General features: G+C 55.8%; 1 protein-coding gene across 1 annotated transcript in view; it reads left to right on the forward strand.

The window, feature by feature from the left end:
• Positions 1 to 18,163, forward strand: part of PDGFB (platelet-derived growth factor beta polypeptide) — a 20,102-nt gene extending 1,939 nt beyond the window's left edge. Inside the window, exons 2-7 of the mRNA XM_011978834.1 lie at positions 6,088 to 6,184; positions 8,422 to 8,511; positions 10,124 to 10,329; positions 11,722 to 11,866; positions 15,984 to 16,134; positions 16,515 to 18,163. Coding sequence (XP_011834224.1) covers positions 6,088 to 6,184; positions 8,422 to 8,511; positions 10,124 to 10,329; positions 11,722 to 11,866; positions 15,984 to 16,108 — 663 coding nt within the window. The 3' untranslated portion in view covers positions 16,109 to 16,134; positions 16,515 to 18,163. The remainder of the gene's footprint in view (positions 1 to 6,087; positions 6,185 to 8,421; positions 8,512 to 10,123; positions 10,330 to 11,721; positions 11,867 to 15,983; positions 16,135 to 16,514) is intronic.
• The last annotated feature ends 234 nt before the right edge of the window (positions 18,164 to 18,397 follow it).

An 18,397-nucleotide genomic window follows, 5' to 3' on the forward strand; every position in this document is an offset into this window, starting at 1 on the left:
CTGGTGCTCGCCCCCGCGCAACAGGTGGGCTCTCCGTGGGCCCTGGCACCTCACCACCTCTGTAACGGCCCCATTTCCTTCCTGGCGTCCTGTGAGGGAGGGAGAACCTCCCATCAGCTCCACAGCACCCACTTTTTTTTTGCCTTGTCAGGTCAGCCTGACGCCCCTCAAACCTTACCCATCTGTGACTACTTTTTTTCAACCACCTCCGCGTGGTGGAAAATGGTGGTGATGTGACTCTGAGGGGCACTGAGGTGTCCAGACCGATTTCGCCTCCCCATAAGCCTTCATTTGAACCTGTAAGACTGGAGGGACCTGGCGTGTGCAGCCGCGGAGGGGGCTCCCACCCCTGGCTGTTGCATTCTCTTGGCTGATCCCAGCGTGCCCCGGAGAGGCTGACAGCTGGATGTTCCCCCAGCCTCCCCTTACCATTTCCAGCTTCGTCCAGCACCTCCTCCTCCTTTCCCACAGCTCCACGGGCTCGTGTATCTGGGGTGGAGGCTGTGGCACAGAAACTGCCTTTCTCCTCACTTTAGTCACAGCATTCTTGAACACATGGCCACAGGCGCGATGTATGTGGCACTTTGCAGTTTATGAAGCACTTTGCTGCTAAGCCTGAGTGAGCCTGAGGCTGGCCCTGGGGCAGGGGACCTGCATGGGGATGGGACCACGGTGGGGGGTCAGTCCAGGAAGGAGCTGTAATGGTCAGTACTGGGAGAGTCAGGGCAGGCCTGCTGGTGGAGGTGGCCTTGGAGTTGGCCACGTCCTGGTCGTGCTTGGACTAAGCTTTCAGCAGAGGGCAGGCAGTCCTGAGGCAGGCTGGGCGGAGGGCCTGCCGAGGCCTCTGAGGTGCCATCTCCACCAGCTGAGCTGGCTTCCAGGAGGGCGAGTCCCACTGTCATGTGACGCATCTGGCCTCAGCACCCATCTTCCGGGAAAGAGTGAAGGGCCCCACAGCCCTTTGCCGTCTAGCTTCCTCTGGGTTTGCTAATGACCCTAGGGAGCAGGGGACCAACTGCTGGAATCCCAGAACCCTGGAGGTGTGCAAGGGCAGGTCAAACAGAATTTGAAGGATCTGGCGCAAGAGCCAGGAAGAGAGAGAGAGAGAGAGAGAGAGTGTGTGTGTGTGTGTGTGTGTGTGTCTGTCTGTCTGTCAGAGAGAGAGACACTGATTGAGCAGGAATGGTGAATGTTTACACGGGCCTCATAAGTACCTCTCCACGTCTTGTCTTCCCCTCCCCGCATTGAGGAGCCTCTTCTGTGACAACTCTTCGTATGTTCTGGTTTATTTCATTGTTTATTACCTGCTTTCTCCACTGGAGTGTCAACCCCATTAGAGAGCTTTCCTCCTGGTCCCCACCGTTAGAACAGTGCCCAGAGCCCTGTGGACAATCGGTAACTATTTGTGCAAAGAACAGTGAGTGTTGGGTTGGTATGGAGGACAGGACCTGGCCCCCTAGTTGCTCCATGGCCCCACTGACTCCTCGGTTCGCTCTGCTCCGAGGGCAGCCCTCCTTTTCAGCCCTCCGGTATGCATCAGTCTTTCAAGGCCCCCCATCTTGAGGGAGAAGCCTGTCTGTCTGTCCTCTATCTTGGGACTTGGGCTACCAGGATTAGACAGGACAGAGAAGAAACAGAAAGAAAATCAGACTGCAAAGGTTCTGTGTATTATAAATGGCTGGACTGGTTCCTCTCTTCCTGCTTTAATTTTCCTCTGCTGCTGCAAGAGGTGGGGAGGCCAGGGTGCTGGGCCCACGTGAAGGAACAGAGGCTGAGTGGGAGGGTCCCAGGAGCAATAAGGAAGGGGAATGCTAGGTGGGAAACACTGGTTCTAATGGCTTCTGTGGTTTGCCCGGAGAGGGCTTCTTCAAAGGGGTTGGTTGGCTTTGGCATTCGATCTAAATAAGGCCTGCGACTCTCAGGCAGGCAGGCTCTGGGAGGCCTCATCAGCTTCTTCCTCTGCCAGCCACAGACAACGCCCCTGGTTGCTTGGACCTGTGTTCCTCGGTGGGAACGGCAGGCAGTCCGGGGAGTGTGTGTCTGTGTGTGTGTGCTGGGCCCACGAGGAGGGTGGGGTTCAAGCCCCTTTGATCTGCCAGCCTGGCTGGGAGCAGATCACTCACCTAGCCTCACGCTCGCTCGTGCCCTTCCTACCTGCTGCAGCTGGCGCTGGGGGCGGGGTCGGAGGAGGCTGTTTACCTTGGCTCCCATGGCTGGCTTTGCCCCAGCTCCCTCCTTGCCACGCCCTCACTCTGCCAGAAACCCCGGGCCTGAGATCTGGGGCAGCGTCTTCAGGGTGCCAGGCCTCCTTTCCCATCTCTGAAGTGAGCTGCCTACCTGGAGGCCTGCAGAACCTGTGCCCAGGAAAACCAGGCTCCAGACAGCTCACCTTCCCATACCAAGAAGAGCCTGTGACTCCGAACCCGTGCTCATGCTCGTCATCCTCAGAGCATTGCATCCTGGAGCTGAGCACATGCTGAGTGTCCCCCCACCCTCACCCACCCCCAGCCCCGGAAGGGCCCTGCCAGCCCACATGGCCCCAGGCTCTGCCAGTGTGGAGGTAGGGTACCATTTCCTGTGGCCCAGCACAGGGGATAATGCAAAGTCACGCACTCTTTCATTGGCGGGCAGCTCTCCACCCACTCCTTGTCATCCTCAAAAATGTCCTGTGCTGCTGGCCCTGAGCACGTGTGTTACTTGCTGCTGCCCACAAAGGAGCCATCCGGAAAGAATTAATGATGATGACAGTGACAACTCATTAAGCACCCATTATCTGCTGGCAGCTCTGCTCTGTGCAATTATGCCTCCCAGTAACCCCGGGCGAGGTATTATTAGCCCCATTTAAAAGATGAAGAAGCCGAGGTTTTAGATGGTGACAAGATTCCAAGAATCCAGGTTACGCTGGCATCTGGAGCCCTTGCTCTTTCCTCTGCTACAGGGTTTCTTAGCCTCTGCCCTCCTGACATTTGGGAAGGCTGTCCTGTGCCCTGAAGGTTGGTGAGCGGCATTCCGGCCTCCACCCACTTAGATGCAGTGCACACCCCAAGTTGTGGCCACCATCAGTGCCTTCATACATTGCCACTGTCCCGTGGGGGCCCAGTCGGCTCTGGTTGAGAGCCTCTGACGTGGGACATGCTGCAGAGTAAAGAGCCAACACCAACCTTATGTGATGCTGAGGGCCAGCGGCCTCAGAGCACAGGAGAGAGAGGCTGAGATGCCCCATGGTGGGCTGGAACGGGTGGGCATTCTGGAGCCTGGGAACGACCCAGCTCTGCCACTTGCTGCTTGTCTGGACCTGTTGCTGCTTGTTTAATTTTTTCTAAGCCTCATTGTTCTCATCTGGAGGATGGGGATACAAGTACTGCCAGCCTCTTAGGATTGGTAGTTTATACGGTGTTTTTCTCAGCGTGTGGCTTGTAGCTGGCATTCATAGATGTTAGTTGTGGTATTATTACCAAATCCAGGGGCTTATGGGAGTTCTGGGCAGCTAGTGGCCACATTACCAGAAGCATCTGCAGGGATGGCCTCCCCGCTCAGATTAAAAGGGACTCTAGGAGCTCCTTTGCCTAGGGTCGGGGAAGAATATGCCAGGTGGCTGTCCTGGTAGAGGAGGTGGGAGAATCATACTGGACAGAACCTGGAGAAGGGTAGATTCCTTCATGCATTTGACCAGTATTTACTGAGGACCTACTGTGTGCCTCTCCTTCCTCAGACCCTATCCTGGGCTCTTTCGCACTCAGCCTTGGAGGGTCTGTTTGTTTCTGTAAAGATGTCATCTCCTATGTGTCATGTGCCTGGGTCTGTTCAGGGGTCCGCCTCCTCTGCTGTGGCTGGCAGCTGCAGCCGGCTCTCCAGTGGGCAGGGAGAGCTTGGCACAAGCACTAAGTGCCATTTGCTACTAGGCCTTTGGGCCCCTCCCCTGGGAGGTGAATTGAATCTTTACCCCACAAACACTTCTTGTTTTCCTTCTGCCAGTGATCCAGGGAGGCCTGGCTGGGCACCCGGCTTTGGCGTTTTCTCTGCCCCTTCTAACACCTCCTGGCTGAATTAGAACTGAATTGAATGTTCTTCAAGCTCCTCGAGTCACAGATGAGAGCCAGGGCCATAGGGGCAGTGACCAGCCGAGGTCACACGGCAGTTGGTCCATAGGCGTGGGATCCGGCTCTCTGGCCTGCCAGTTCTGGGTTTGACAGAACTCTCAGGGGAAGCGGCTCTCGCTGGTGTTCACTGGAGACCAAGCCCTCTGTTCTGTGGGTTGGATACTTTGTCAACATTTGGAGAGCACCAGAGGCGTGGTCTCTCTTCTGAGGTGGAAGGAATGAACTTGCTTGAGGGCGGGAGAAGGCAGAGCCCGGAGGATATGGGGGCTGAAAGTGAGGGACAGCGGGGCCCATACCCTCCTCTGTCTCGCATGTGCAGCCACTGACTGCCCGGAAATTGAAGGAAAGACCGTAGTTCTCAGCCAAGCCCTGCAACCTTTTTTTCCTAGAGTTGCCCAGCAGCCCTTGGGCATTGGGCGGGGTTGCCACTCCATGTTCAAACAAAGACATGGAGACTCAGGGGTTTCAGGGAATGATGTAGCTTTAAAAGTGGTCACCCCCACCCCCCACCCTAAGTCTTCTAGCTCCTGGATCATGTGGGTGGCCAGAGTTGGTCATGGCCGAACCCCTGGAGGTGTTCCTAGACTTCCTGATAAGCTGGAGGAAACAGAGTTTTTGGGGAGGGCCCTTTGAGGCTGGCCACAGGGCTGAGACGACCTCTTCTTTCCTTCACTCCCCCGCCATCAGGCAGTGAGAAAGCAGCATCCCTTTTGTGAAGGTAGCCTGTACCAAGCCCCTCCGAGCCCCCTGACCTTCGGCTCCAGGAGTGTGGAGTGAACCAAGAAGGGCCGGAAGTCCTCCCTTCTTAATCCAGGGAAACTGAGGCAGAGAGTGGTTTAACCCAAGGTTCTATAGTAGTATGCCAAGCCTATTGGCGCCCTCTCCAGAGCTGTCTGTCCAGACCATGCAGCCCGAGTGCCTGTGCCTGCACCTGTGTGTTTGCACGCCTGGAAGTCCGGTCCCAGCCTTTGAACATGCAGCGACATCTTAGCAATTTTCTCTGCTTCTCAGTGGCTGGTGGTCTGGATTGTGATTCTCAGTCTCCTATCTGCCCTCGCCTCTTTCTTGGGATCTCTGGCATCAGCCCCTTGGGTCTCCTGGAACTGTGGGGGACGTGGCTGTGACCTTCCTACGGGGCTGCTCTTGTGTCATTGTGGGACCTGCGGTTTCCCTGGAGGAAGCCCGGCTCCGAATGAGGCCTGTTGAAGTGCTTATCAAGTTTCGAGTGTGTTTGGCAACAGGCCAAAGGGGCTCTAAAAATAGGGTTTGGTTGGGCACAGGGCACGGGTAAGCTTTCAGGTTTCCCGGCCGTATCTGAGGATTCCCTTTTTGCCTCTTTCGAGTGAGAGACTTCATAGATACCACTAGGACCTGGGGCCTCCTGAGACCATCAGACGCTGCATGCATTTATTAAGCACCTCTTGGACCCAGGAGCCTGGGAGTACAGGCTCTGTCATCCCAAAGGCATGGGTTCGAATGCAGCTTTTGCCAATAATTGAGCCTGTCTTCGAGCCTTTGTTTTCCCCTCTGTAAAATGGGGGTTAGATTGGCCATGGGAAATGCTGGCTGTCTTCAGCTGTCTTCAACAGATGTGCAGCGAGACTCAGAGAGAAATCAGATTTGGTGTCTTCCCGGAACTTGTAGTTTGGTGGGGCAGACAGACATAGACAGGCAGGTCCAACTCAAAGCAAGCTGGGCTTCCTGTTGGGGGTTGAGGGTGCAGGGAGTGCGCTTGGTCTCAGAGGCTTCGGCAGGCCCCGATATATTGAAGGAAAGACCCTAGTTCTCAGCCAAACCCTGCAACCATCTTTTACAGGCCCCGAGGCCTTTGTGCTCCTGATCATCAGGCCTGGATCCTGCCTTTCCATCTCCCTGTGACCTCAGAGCTTTCTGCAGGAGAAAGCGAGAAAGCATGTGGTGGGGGAGATAGCCATGCTGGAAAGCCCCCACTCCCAGCTCACTCAGCCTTTTGGTGTCTGCCCGGCAGGGGGACCCCATTCCCGAGGAGCTCTATGAGATGCTGAGTGACCACTCGATCCGCTCCTTCGATGATCTCCAGCGCCTGCTGCACGGAGACCCCGGAGGTAAACGGAATCCTTGCCCCGCGCTCCGGCCCTCCGAGGAGACCCTAAGGGAGCTGGGAGGGGCAGGACAGGAGGCATACCTCTTCCTTTACGTCTGGGCAACTGGAGGCCCATGGCAGCCCAGAGAGAGCCCAGCCACACCCATCCAGGGCAGGGCCGAGTCAGCAGGCGGGTTGGTACCTGGGACTTGGGGTGTGGCAGGAGAAGCACCCACGTGTGGCTCCGGCTTGGTGCCGAGGGTGGGGTGCCGGGAGGAGGGAGGGCGGGGAGAAGGTGCCCAGGTCATCTGCCGAGTATGTCTCCAGGTGTGGGTCCAGCCAGGGAGGATGGCACTGGAGGAGTCATCTCCCCGCCCCTCTGGCTAGGGGCCCGGTCTGTGAGGTCCCCTGGGGACACCTGGCCTCGACCAGCAGGCAGCCCTGCCCGTGCCCCAGAGCTCACTCAGCAAATGGGCACGTGCTCGGTGGCACACACGTGGCAGGGCTGGCGGGCTGGATTGACAATGTATTTATAAACGCTGTCTTCAGAGCAAATTCCATTCTATTCTAACCTCTGGCCTGTTCCCTGGAGCCCTGGTCAGTGGCCCCCCTGCACCCCCAGGTCCCCTTCCCTCTGGGGTTCTGTCTCTTTGTCACTTTGTAATCCTTGCCCAGACGCTATCTACGGGGGAACAGCATTTCCTGCCTTTGTTTCCTCTCCCCGTTGGGCCCCTGGCTCCCTCTCAAAAGCATTCCCAGGCCCTTTCAATCCTGCCTGTGCTGGGGGGCGGTGAGGCAGGCAGGAGGGGGACCCAGCTGGGCCCACCTATTGTTCGCCAGGGCCCCCACCCGACGTCTCCCACAACCCCCACCCTATGCCCGACTGGCCGTCCCTGGCCACACACAATGGGGCAACTTCCAAATTTAGCCTTTCTACCATTTATTTCCAAGCCTTTATGCCCCCACCCTCAGACGGCCCCTCCACACCCCTGGTGGGGGTTGGGATCTTGGAGATGAGGCTTTCAATAGCAGGCCTGTTTCAAGGCAACCATGTGGCTATTTTTTCCTAATCAACTTAACCTTTCCACAAAGCGCATCTTTTCCCCATCTCCTCCCCACCAGGGACATTCCAGAGATGGCAGGGAGAAAGGAAAGGAGCCAGAGGGACAGATAGGCTCGTTGACGTAGGGGCTGTCAGGCTGGACGGAAGCGGACTAGTCATCAGACTCCCTGCAGTACCCGGGACGGACAGGCGGCAGGCGCCTTTGTCTTGGATGGGGCCAGTGGGTCGGGGCCAGAACTGGAGCCATGGGGTGCTGTGTGGAGGTGGCAGGAGCGTGTTCCCAATGCCTGTTAGTTTATTTGTGGTTCGTCACCCATGAAATAGACAGAAGGGTCTGTCCACACTTTAACATCCAGCTCAGAGGCCTCCCTCAGCCCTCACTTCCCAGCAGCCAACCTCTGGCCATGGGCTCTGGAAAGGACCCATGTCTCCAAGGAGTGCTGATGAGACTGAGATGGTGCCCAGCCCGGAAAAGGGAGCTGTCATTTGTTACCAGAAGAATCAACAGACGGCTGGGGGCAGAGGTGGGGCAACAGGTTAGAGACGGGGAGGGAGACAGATGCAGATACGTGTGAGGGGCCCGGAGCTAGAGAGACCAGGCCCTAGAAGGGTGTGTGGCAGGGACTCCCCACCACCAGCAGGCCCAACTCCCACCCCTCTTCTCCTCTTCTCTGTCTTCAGCTCCCACCCCCGTCCCTCTCCCTCCCTCCCTTGCTCCCGCCTGCCCAGCACCGCCATTGTCCAGGGCTCCAGAGGGGCTGTGTTCAGGGCATGCGGTCCCCCTGGGGCTTCTGGGAATTTCTCCATTCAGCACTTCCTATGGGAACGCTGGGTGGAGGGGCACTGGAAACTGGCCTTCAGTGCCCCAGGTCCTAGCCCCGCCCTGGAGGCCGAGGAGGGTTCATTTACAGTAGCAAAGGGGAAGGGTTATTTTTAACTCCACTGACATGGGTTCTGGCCAAAAATGTGGCTAAAGAGCCAGGGATGCAATCAGGGTCCTGGGCCTGTGGCTGTCCTGGGGGCTGCTTGGAGGGTCCGTGCTCAGGGCCAGGACCTGTGCATCTATGGGGGTGGGAAGGAGGGACTGTTCTCTGGAGTCGGGGGAGGCAAACCTCCTGCCTGCCCAGAGACCCCGGCGGAGGGAGCCCCTGCCCGAGGTCGGGCCGCCTTGTGTCTGACTGCGCCTTCTCTTGCAGAGGAAGATGGGGCCGAGTTGGACCTGAACATGACCCGCTCCCACTCTGGAGGCGAGCTGGAGAGCCTGGCTCGTGGAAGAAGGAGCTTGGGTAAGACTGAGGCACGCAACAAGGGTCCTTCAAATTAGGATGGGGGCCAGGGAAAGAGAATGGGGGCGGGCAGCCAGTCGGAGGGCTCTGAGGGTCCTCTTACAACTCCCTTTCCCCCCACATTCAGGACTGAGTGAACTGAGAGAGTAAAACCATCCTTAAATGCCTGTGTTGAGTCATCACACCCCTTCGCCCCCACACTCTCTGTTTTCTAAATATAGTGCTGCAAAGCTCATTCGTTCCTTATTTCAATCCTGGAGGTAGATATTATTAACCCCATTTCACAGAATTGGAAACTGGGGCCCAGAGAGGGTAAAAAAGTAGGCGAGGTCACACCGCTAGGAAGCAGTAGGGCTGAGATCCCAACCTGCTCCCGTCACTTGAGCCCAGCGTGGTCTCTGATGGGCTATGGGACTCACTTGTAGCGAAGGGCAGCGGCCTAGGCTGGTAGAACTTGAGCAAAGCCTGAAACTGCCTCCTGCTCCCTTGCAGAGACCTAAAGGAGACTGTAGATTATTAGGTCTCAGAGAAACCCTCCCAGGTGAGGCAAATGTCCGCTCAAACCCCTCCTCCTCTTTGACACCTGGAGTCCCCAAAACACTGCAGTTAGAGGCTGGGGGAACCTATGGATAAGAGTCAGGTGGCCTGGGCTGGGCACGTTGCCTTATGCCTGTAATCCCAGCACTTTGGGAGGCCAAGGCGGGCGGATCACGAGTTCAAGAGATCGAGACCATCCTGACCAACATGGTGAAACCCCATCTCTACTAAAAATACAAAAATTAGCTGGGCGTGGTGGCGTGTGCCTGTAGTCCCTGCTACTTGGGAGGCTGAAGCAGGAGAATTGCTTGAACCCGGGAGATGGAGGTTGCAGTGAGCCAAGACTGCGCCACTGCACTCCAGCCTGGCGACAGAGCAAGACTCTGTCTCACAAAAAAAAAAAAAAAAAAGAAAAAAGTCACGTGGCCTGAGTTCCACCCCCCCCAATCTATGAATGTGGGCGGGATATTCAGCTCTCAGAGCCGCCTGTCCTCTGTGTGTGGATAGCGGCCGGTAGCCTCAGTGCTTGCTGTAGGCCAGTCTTACCCACTTTACACCTTAGATCCACATGGGAGGGAGGTGCTGTTCTTATCCCACTTCATAGAGGAGGAAGCTGAGGCTTTGAAAGCAGTAGTGATAAAAGAATCCATGACACCGTAAGACAGCAGTGCATGCATGGTTTCAAGATAATATGGTACCCGCATAATGACCACAAGCCCATAAATGTGTAAAATCATAAAGAAGAATAAAATAATTACTTGCCAGCAGAGGGAAGCGGACATTTACTAAGCATTTACAACATGCCCCACACTCTGAATTTTCTCACTTGAAACCTACAGTGGTTCTTGGGTATAGATCTCATTGTCCCATTTTGCAGATGGAGAAATGGGGGCTCAGAGCGGCTCAGCCACCTGCCCAAGTCCTGTCGCTACTAACAGTCAGGACTTGAAACCTGAACCCTGGGGTTGAAAGATATGAGAAAGAGCAGTCCCAGCGGCACTGGCTGAGCTCCCCTGCCAGGCAGGGGGACTCTGGGCAGGCCCACGCTCCTGACCCAGGTTCCCTCTCCTCCCAGGTTCCCTGACCGTTGCTGAGCCAGCCATGATCGCCGAGTGCAAGACTCGCACCGAGGTGTTCGAGATCTCCCGGCGCCTCATAGACCGCACCAATGCCAACTTCCTGGTGTGGCCGCCCTGCGTGGAGGTGCAGCGCTGCTCTGGCTGCTGCAACAACCGCAACGTGCAGTGCCGCCCCACCCAGGTGCAGCTGCGGCCCGTCCAGGTGCGTAGGCTCCGCAGGCCCCCGAGGCTGGTCCCTGTGGTGGGTGGAGGCCACCCTTCTGAGGCTCATACCTGACCAGGCTTTCTTGACTGGGCAGAGTGGTATGTTGAAGGACATTCCTGATTTGTCCCTTGGCTCTGTCTACGGGGGCCCACTCTTGGGAAGCTCTTCCTGGGCAGGTGGACTAAGGCCGACCATGAATCCTCTAAGGTGGCCCAGGCCACTGTAGCCAAAAGCCACAGACAGACACCCCAGGCTGGGCGAGGTGTGGAGCCAACTTGAAATAGGGATGTCACCTCCTTTACGAGGACAAAATCGCAGAACGTCCCTTGAAGAGACATATCCGCAAATATTTGCCTGACATTCAGAGTGTTCTGGGCAGCTGCTCAGGTTCCCCCAAAGCTCTCCCTGTTCAGGGCTCTCTTGAGAAAGGCTCGGTGGGTGCCCCTGCATCTTTGACACCTGCTTGTCTCTCTTTGACAAGCTGTGTCTTTAATAAGGAGGGTGCAGAGAGGCCCACCAGGTGATAGACACCGCAGAGCTGGGACAGGTCGCCCTACAACAGTGGAATGCTGACCCTGGCTTGCTTTGGGGGGGCGGGGGATACATACACTGGACTCAGGGAAAATTCTAGAGTAGAGGCTATCTCAGGGAGCACCCTGGTCTCACCCTGGTGAGGGCAGAATCAGAGAAGCCGCTGCTTCTGCTTCTTGTGGAAAGATTCCTGCACGCTCCAGGCCAGCCTCGCCCACAGGCTGGGCAGTGCGCACTTCCCTAGCTCAGCACCGGCCCTTGCCTGATGCTCTGCCTGCTTAGCCGCACTTCCTTCTCCTGCCACCAGCCCGTGGCCTCTCCTCCTGCCCACCTTCCCTCCCTGGCTTGGGCCCCGCGCCTGAGACTACGAATGTCACTCCACCCCACTGCCCACTCTCGTGGTATCTCCTGTCCTCAATGCTTCCAGCTCTATGGATGGACACCTGACATCTGAGCTCCCCATTCCCACCTCCCTCCTAGATGAAGCCTCCCCCCACTTCCTTCCAGACAACCATCTCCCGCCTCTGGCGCAGCCCTGACCTTGGCTGGCGCTCCGGGAATGAGTGTACCGCAGGCCCTAGCTCAACCCGGAAATGCCTTTCTGGCTCTCCCTCTCTGGGGGCACTGAGGGGGGCCCCAGGTCAGGAGGGCTTGTTTTGATGGAAAAGCTACGAGAAGGGCAGAGGTCAAGGTCCTGCTATTGTTTGGGCCAAAGCGTTTGCCCCACAGCCTACTCTCCGGGCTTTCGAGGAAAGATTGCTGCAGGGGACACTGGGGTGGGAAGCGCAGGCTGTTCGGGCTTCCCGGGCTCCTGGCTGTGTGGCCTCTACAGAGGCATTTTGTGGCTCTGTCCTCCAGGTGAGAAAGATCGAGATTGTGCGGAAGAAGCCAATCTTTAAGAAGGCCACGGTGACGCTGGAGGACCACCTGGCATGCAAGTGTGAGACAGTGGCGGCTGCACGGCCTGTGACCCGAAGCCCGGGGGGTTCCCAGGAGCAGCGAGGTAACCACCTTTCCAGGTTCAGCCCTCAGCCCCCTTCCCCTGCAGCAGCTGGGAGCAGGGGCCGATCTTAAAAATGGAGATGGGGTCAGGCCCGCCCCCGGTTCAATTCATGGGAGGCTTTCTTTCCATCTTGCTGAGAACAAGCCAGATTCCTCCCTTGCCTGAGAGCCCTACATGAGGATTAGCCCCTGGCTGGCCCTCTGGTCTCTGCCAACCAGTACCCTTCACCTGTGCCAGCCCCGCCAGGCAGGCCTCTTTCAGTAACCAAATGAGTTTCTGCCTCAGGGCTTTAGCATACACTGCTGTGGCTGGAGGACACTTCTCCCAGCTCTCCACAAGCTTAGCTCCTTCTCTTCATTAGAGTCTCAGCTCAGAAGTCACCTCCTCCTAGACGTCTGCCCTGACCACCCCATCCAGAGTAGCCCCATTTCCAGTCTTGCTACCACAGCCCCCTGCTTTGTTGGATGTGGGGATGGGATGGTGGAAGGAATCTGGGCCTGGATGAGAGAAAGCTCCATGCCCATCAACTTCAGACACTGGGCAGCTTGTCCTGGGGATGAGAAATAAAGCTAATTTCTCGTACCCTTGAGCAGGGGAACTAGGGCCAGTGGGGAGAAGCCACTGGAGAGAGTTAGCTCCATATGCAGAACAGCTAGCTGGTGATCAGTCAGGGGTACGAGACGGCATTGGCAGCATTGTGAGGCAGTGAAACCCCGTCTCTACAAAAAATACAAAAATTAGCCAGACATAGTGGCACACACCTGTAGTCCCAGGTACTTAGGAGGCTGAGGTGGGAGGATCGCTTGAGGCTGGGATGTCGAGGCTACAGTGAGCCTTGATGGCACCACTGTACTCCAGCCTGGGCAACAGAGCAAGACCCTGCCTTTAAAAAAAATGATTAATATGATTAGATGAGCGTTAAAAAAAATCATGTGAGTGATAGTTCTTTTTCAGTAACTTTCTATTGTTAGGGACAGGACCATCTTTTCATTCTCATTTCTGATTAACGAGACCGTGAAGACAGAGCCGTTTCTTGACCTCTGGGTTTTATTCCCAGAGCTGAGTTGAGTGGCTGGGATGCCCTGGAAAGGCTGATCATATGACAGCTTCAAACTGACGTGTTATAAATTATTGAGTTAACATGGAGGATGATTTCTCTATTAAGGGAAATATATATATATATATATTTTTTTTTTTTTTTTTTGAGACAGTCTCACCCTGTTGCCCAGGCTGAAGTGCAGTGGTGCAATCTTGGCTCACTGCAACCTCTACCTCCTGGGTTCAAGCAGTTCTCCTGCCTTAGCCTCCCGATTAGCTGGAATTACAGGCACCTGCCACTACACCTGGCTAATTTTTGTATTTTTAGTAGAAACGGGATTTCGCCATGTTGGCCAGGCTGGTCTGGAACTCCTGACCTCAAGTGATCCACCTGCCTTGGCCTCCCAAAGTGCTGGGATTACAGGTGTGAGCCACCACGCCCAGCCTCTTTCTTTTTTAAGAGACAGGATCTCTCTCCATCACCTAGGCTGCAGTGCAATGGCATGATCACAGCTCACTGAAGCCTTGAACTCCTTCCTGGGCTCAAGCGAGCCTCCCTCCTCAGCCTCCCAAGCAGCTGGGATTACAGGCACGTGCCACCACGTCCAGCTAATATTTTAAATTTTTGTAGAGATGGGGTCTTGATTTGTTGCTCAGGCTGGTCTCTAACTCCTGGGTTCAAGTGATCCTCCCACCTCAGCCTCCCAAGGTGCTGGGATTACAGGCATTGAGCTACCACGCCTGGCTTTCTTTATGTTTAGAATGAGTTACTTCATGTATTTGTTTCACATAATTTTCTAAACCAGTTTCTTGGGAGGCGCATTATACCAGTGAAACGTAGATGACGTAAAGTCCCATCATTTTAGTTCCGGTATTTTGGTTGAGTATGATGGTGTTTCTGTCACCTGTCCATGGGCCTGGCTAAGGCTTGGTGGCTCTTTGTGATACTGTGGTCAGTGTCAGACCTCCTGGGCTCAGATCTGCGTGCTGTCACTCGAGCTGTGTGGTGACCTTGTGCTTGCCTGGGCTTGGTATAGCCCGGTGTCCTGCTGATGGCCCAGGCTCTGGTGAAGAAAATCCCTGGGCCCTTCAGTGGCCCTCCTGGTGTCTTCTCTCTGAGGGTATCTGAAGCCCATCCAAGTCCCTGAACTGCTAGAAAATCTGCCCATTTGCAGAGATGGGACAGCTGTCTCGTGGGAGCTGGTGTCTGTAAGGTGGGAGGTCAGGTGTCAGATCCCGGCAGGCTGGGAGAGCTCAAAAGGCTCCCAGGAAAAAGCTGGCCTTGAGCTCAGCAGACACAGCTGTCCCTGCCAAGACAGCCACCTGGGAACCCAGGAGGGAGATAAGTGTATAAGAGTTCCCCTTGACTGAGGCTCACAGACATTGTCGTTTGTGCTGAGTGGTTGGAGGTGTACACTCTGGAGGCAGGTCCCTGAGTTCAAATCCCAGTCTCTCTGCTTCAGTTTCCTCATCTGTAAAGTGTGGGTAACAGCACCTGCCGGTAACAGCACCTGCCGTGAAGGGAAATGAGCATAGAGCAGCACCAGGTGCATGGTAAACACTAGCTGGGGAGTTTCTGGCCATTTCCATGTATTGTCTCCTAACGCTAGGAGGCCAGGGCTGCTGTCTTCTCTGCTTTAAAGATGTGGAAATCGGCAGGGCACGGTGGCTCACGCCTGTAATCCCAGCACTCTGGGAGGCGAAGGCAGATGGATTACTTGAGGTCAGGAGTTCCAGACCAGCCTGGCCGACATGGTGAAACCCCACCTCTACTAAAAATACAAAAATTAACTGGGTGTCATGGCACAGGCCTGTAATCCCAGCTACTCGGGAGGCTGAGGCAGGAGAATCACTTGAACCTGGGAGGTGGAGGTTGCAGTGAGCTGAGATTGCGCCACTGCACTCCAACCTGGGCAACAGAGTGAGACTCTGTCTTAAAAACAAATAAATAAAGATGTGGAAATCAAGGCACAGGGTGTTTAAGTGACTTGCTCCAATGTCCACAATACATGGGAAAGCTCAGATTTGAGCCCTGGTGAGTCAGATCCACAGCCTGAGTTGTGGCCCATCCATCCCACTCTACTGCTTCTCAGAGTGGCAAGGGGCCGGTAGGTGACAGGCACAACTGACCCAAAGGCCCAGCTTCATGGTGGGAGTGTGATTCTGGCCCAGAGCCCAGTGACCTCCCTACCACGTGACCAGATGAGGCTGAGAGGTTGGGGGGAAACCTCAATAGTAGGTCAAGCTAAGGAAAATAAGAAAAAAAAGTGAGTTGTAGCAGCTGCCATGTGCTGACTACTTCATACTCAGAGCTTTTTATTATCTCTCCCAGGTCTGGGGGTTGACTGGGCTCAGTTGGGCGGTTCTGTTGGCCTGTCTACTGGTTGCAGTCAGCTGGCAGCCTGGGCTGTGGTCATCTGGAGGCTCAACAGGGACAGCTGGGCCTATTTTCCTCTCCCTGTAGTCCAGGGACTCTGGCTCTGTGGGGAGAGCCAGTCCCTACCTGGCCTCTCCATGTGGCCTCACCAGCAGGGTAGCCAGACCTGTTATGTGGCGGCCCAGGGCCCCCCAAAGCATGAAGGTGAGAGCTTCCGGGCCTTCTTAAGGCCTCTGCCTGGAACTGGCACAGCACCACTTCTGCCTCTTGTTGGTTAAATAGCTCCAACTCCAGGCGAGATTCAAGGGGCAGGGAAATAAACTCCACTGGTCTGTGGGCAGTGACAAAGAACTTGAAGCCATATTTAATCTACCTGGCTCTGTGTCCGGTACGGTGCAAAGAGCTTTGCCAGCGTACTGTCATTTACTCCTCCCACCAGTCCTATGAGGTGGGCAGTCTTATTACCCCCATTCCACAGATGGAGGCGCCGAGGCTTAGAGAGGTTCAGTCATTGTTCCCAAGGCATGTACAGCTGGTGAGCAGTGGAGTTGGGATCCAAACCCAGGACCCTGGCCCAGATTCCCCTCTTGTCCCTTTCCTGAGTCCAGAAGACCTCAGGAGGTCCGCGGCAGGCCTTGGTCAGTCGGGAGAGACCACCCCAGTGGTCCACATGCTCACGAGGTCTTTCTTTTTCTTATGCAGCCAAAACGCCCCAAACTCGGGTAACCATTCGGACGGTGCGAGTCCGCCGGCCCCCCAAGGGCAAGCACCGGAAATTCAAGCACACGCATGACAAGACGGCACTGAAGGAGACCCTCGGAGCCTAGGGGCATCGGCAGGAGAGTGTGGGCAGGTGAGGGCCGGGCGGGGAAACTGAGGCCCAGAACCCTGTGTTTCCTTCTCCGTGGCCTGTGGATGGGGTCAGGGGAAAGGATTTTTCTATACAAAATCCAGCCTCTGAGCCTTGGTCCTCTCTGCTCAGTTATCAGCTGGGGCAGGGTGGGTGGTGGGCTTTGGAGACCCCAGCCCAACTGTGTCCCACCACGCCCTAAGAGAATGGGAGATCTAAATCTCAATCTTCCCAGCCCCTCAATGCCCCAGCCCTGAGCACTGCTGGAAATCAGGGGTAGCTAGTTGTCCCCAGCTCCCTGCCCCTGGCATGGAGGACATATGAATGTGGGATGGACCCTCTAGGTTGTCTCTGACCCCCCTGTCTCTCTGCTTGTCCTGCAGGGTTATTTAATATGGTATTTGCTGTATTGCCCCCATGGGGTCCTTGGAGTGATAATATTGTTTCCCTCGTCCGTCTGTCTCGATGCCTGATTCGGACGGCCAATGGTGCTTTCCCCCACCCCTCCACGTGTCTGTCCACCCTTCCATCAGCGGGTCTCCTCCCAGCGGCCTCCGGCGTCTTGCCCAGCAGCTCAAGAAGAAAAAGAAGGACTGAACTCCATCGCTGTCTTCTTCGCCTGACTCCAAGAACTTGGGATAAGAGTGTGAGAGAGACTGATGGAGTCACTGTTTGGGGGAAACGGGCTCCTTCCCCTGCACCTGGCCTGGGCCACACCCGAGCGCTGTGGACTGGCCTGAGGAGCCCTACACATGGCCCTGAGGACCTCTCAGCGTAGCCTGCCTGGTCCCTGGACCCCTGGCCAGCTCTGAGGGGAGACACCTCCAGGCAGGCCAGGCTACCTCGGACTCCGTGGCTAAGACCACAGACGGGCGCACAGACTGGAGAAAACCCCTCCCACAGTGCCCAAACACCAGTCACCTCGTCTCCCTGGTGCCTCTGTACGCAGTGGCTTCTTTTCGTTTTCGTTTTGAAGACGTGGACTCCTCTAGGTGGGTGTGGCCAGCACACCAAGTGGCTGGGTGCCCTCTCAGGTGGGTTAGAGACGGAGTTTGCGGTTGAGGTGGCTGTAGATGGTGACCTGAGCATCCCCTGCCTCCTGCCACCTGTTCCTCCCTGCACTCCACTCTGATTCACCTCTTCCTCTGGTTCCTTTCATCTCTCTACCTCCACCCTACATCTTCCTCTTGTCCTGGCCCTTCAGTCTGCTCCACCAAGGGGCTCTTGAACCCCTTATTAAGGCCCCAGATGATCCCAGTCACTCCTCTCTAGGGCAGAAGACTAGAGGCCAGGGCAGCGAGGGACCTGCTCATCATTTTCCACCCCAGCTAAGACTGCCATGTAAGGTTGTGCAGGGTATGCACTGCACAAAGACATTGTATGCAGGGAGCACTGTTCACATCATAGATAAAGCTGATTTGTGTATTTATTATGACAATTTCTGGCAGATGTAGGTAAAGAGGAAAAGGATCCTTTTCCTAATTCACACAAAGATTCCTCGTGGACTGGCCGTGCCCCTGATGCAGCCTGTGGCTTGGAGTGGCCAAATAGGAGGGAGACTGTGGTAGGGGCCGGGAGGCAACACTGCTGTCCACATGACCTCCATTTCCCAGAGTCCTCTGCTCCAGCAACTGCCCTTCCAGGTGGGTGTGGGACACCCGGGAGAAGGTCTCCAAGGGAGGGTGCAGCCCTCTTGCCCGCACCCCTCCCTGCTTGCACACTTCCCCATCTTCGATCCTTCTAAGCTCCGCCTCTGGTGGCTCCTCCTAGGAAACCAGCTTGTGGGCTGGGAATGGGGGAGAGAAGGGAAGAGATCCCCAAGACCCCCTAGGGGTGGGGTCTGAGCTCCCACCTCCCTTCCCACCTACTGCACTTTCCCCCTTCCCACCTTCCAAAACCTGCTTCCTTCAGTTTGTAAAGTCGGTGATTATATTTTTGGGGGCTTTCCTTTTATTTTTTAAATGTAAAATTTATTTATATTCCGTATTTAAAGTTGTAAAAAAAAAATAACCACAAAACAAAACCAAATGAATCTGCCGGAGGTCTGTCTGTTGGCATCATGTGTGACAATTAACCTTTCTGCCTTGGCAGGATGTGCCGACAGCTTGCGGCGTGTTCCTCTCACTCTGGGAGCCTCAGGCGCGATCGCACACACTGGCGCGCGCACACACACACACACACATCCATGCTCACACATGCGTGCACATACACGCAGGCCCGTGGCTTCGGGGAGGCCTCAGTCCAGTGGGAGGGAAGAGACACACAG

This window comes from Mandrillus leucophaeus, unplaced genomic scaffold (genome assembly GCF_000951045.1).
Source record: "Mandrillus leucophaeus isolate KB7577 unplaced genomic scaffold, Mleu.le_1.0 Scaffold2, whole genome shotgun sequence".
Taxonomy (NCBI): domain Eukaryota; kingdom Metazoa; phylum Chordata; class Mammalia; order Primates; family Cercopithecidae; genus Mandrillus; species Mandrillus leucophaeus.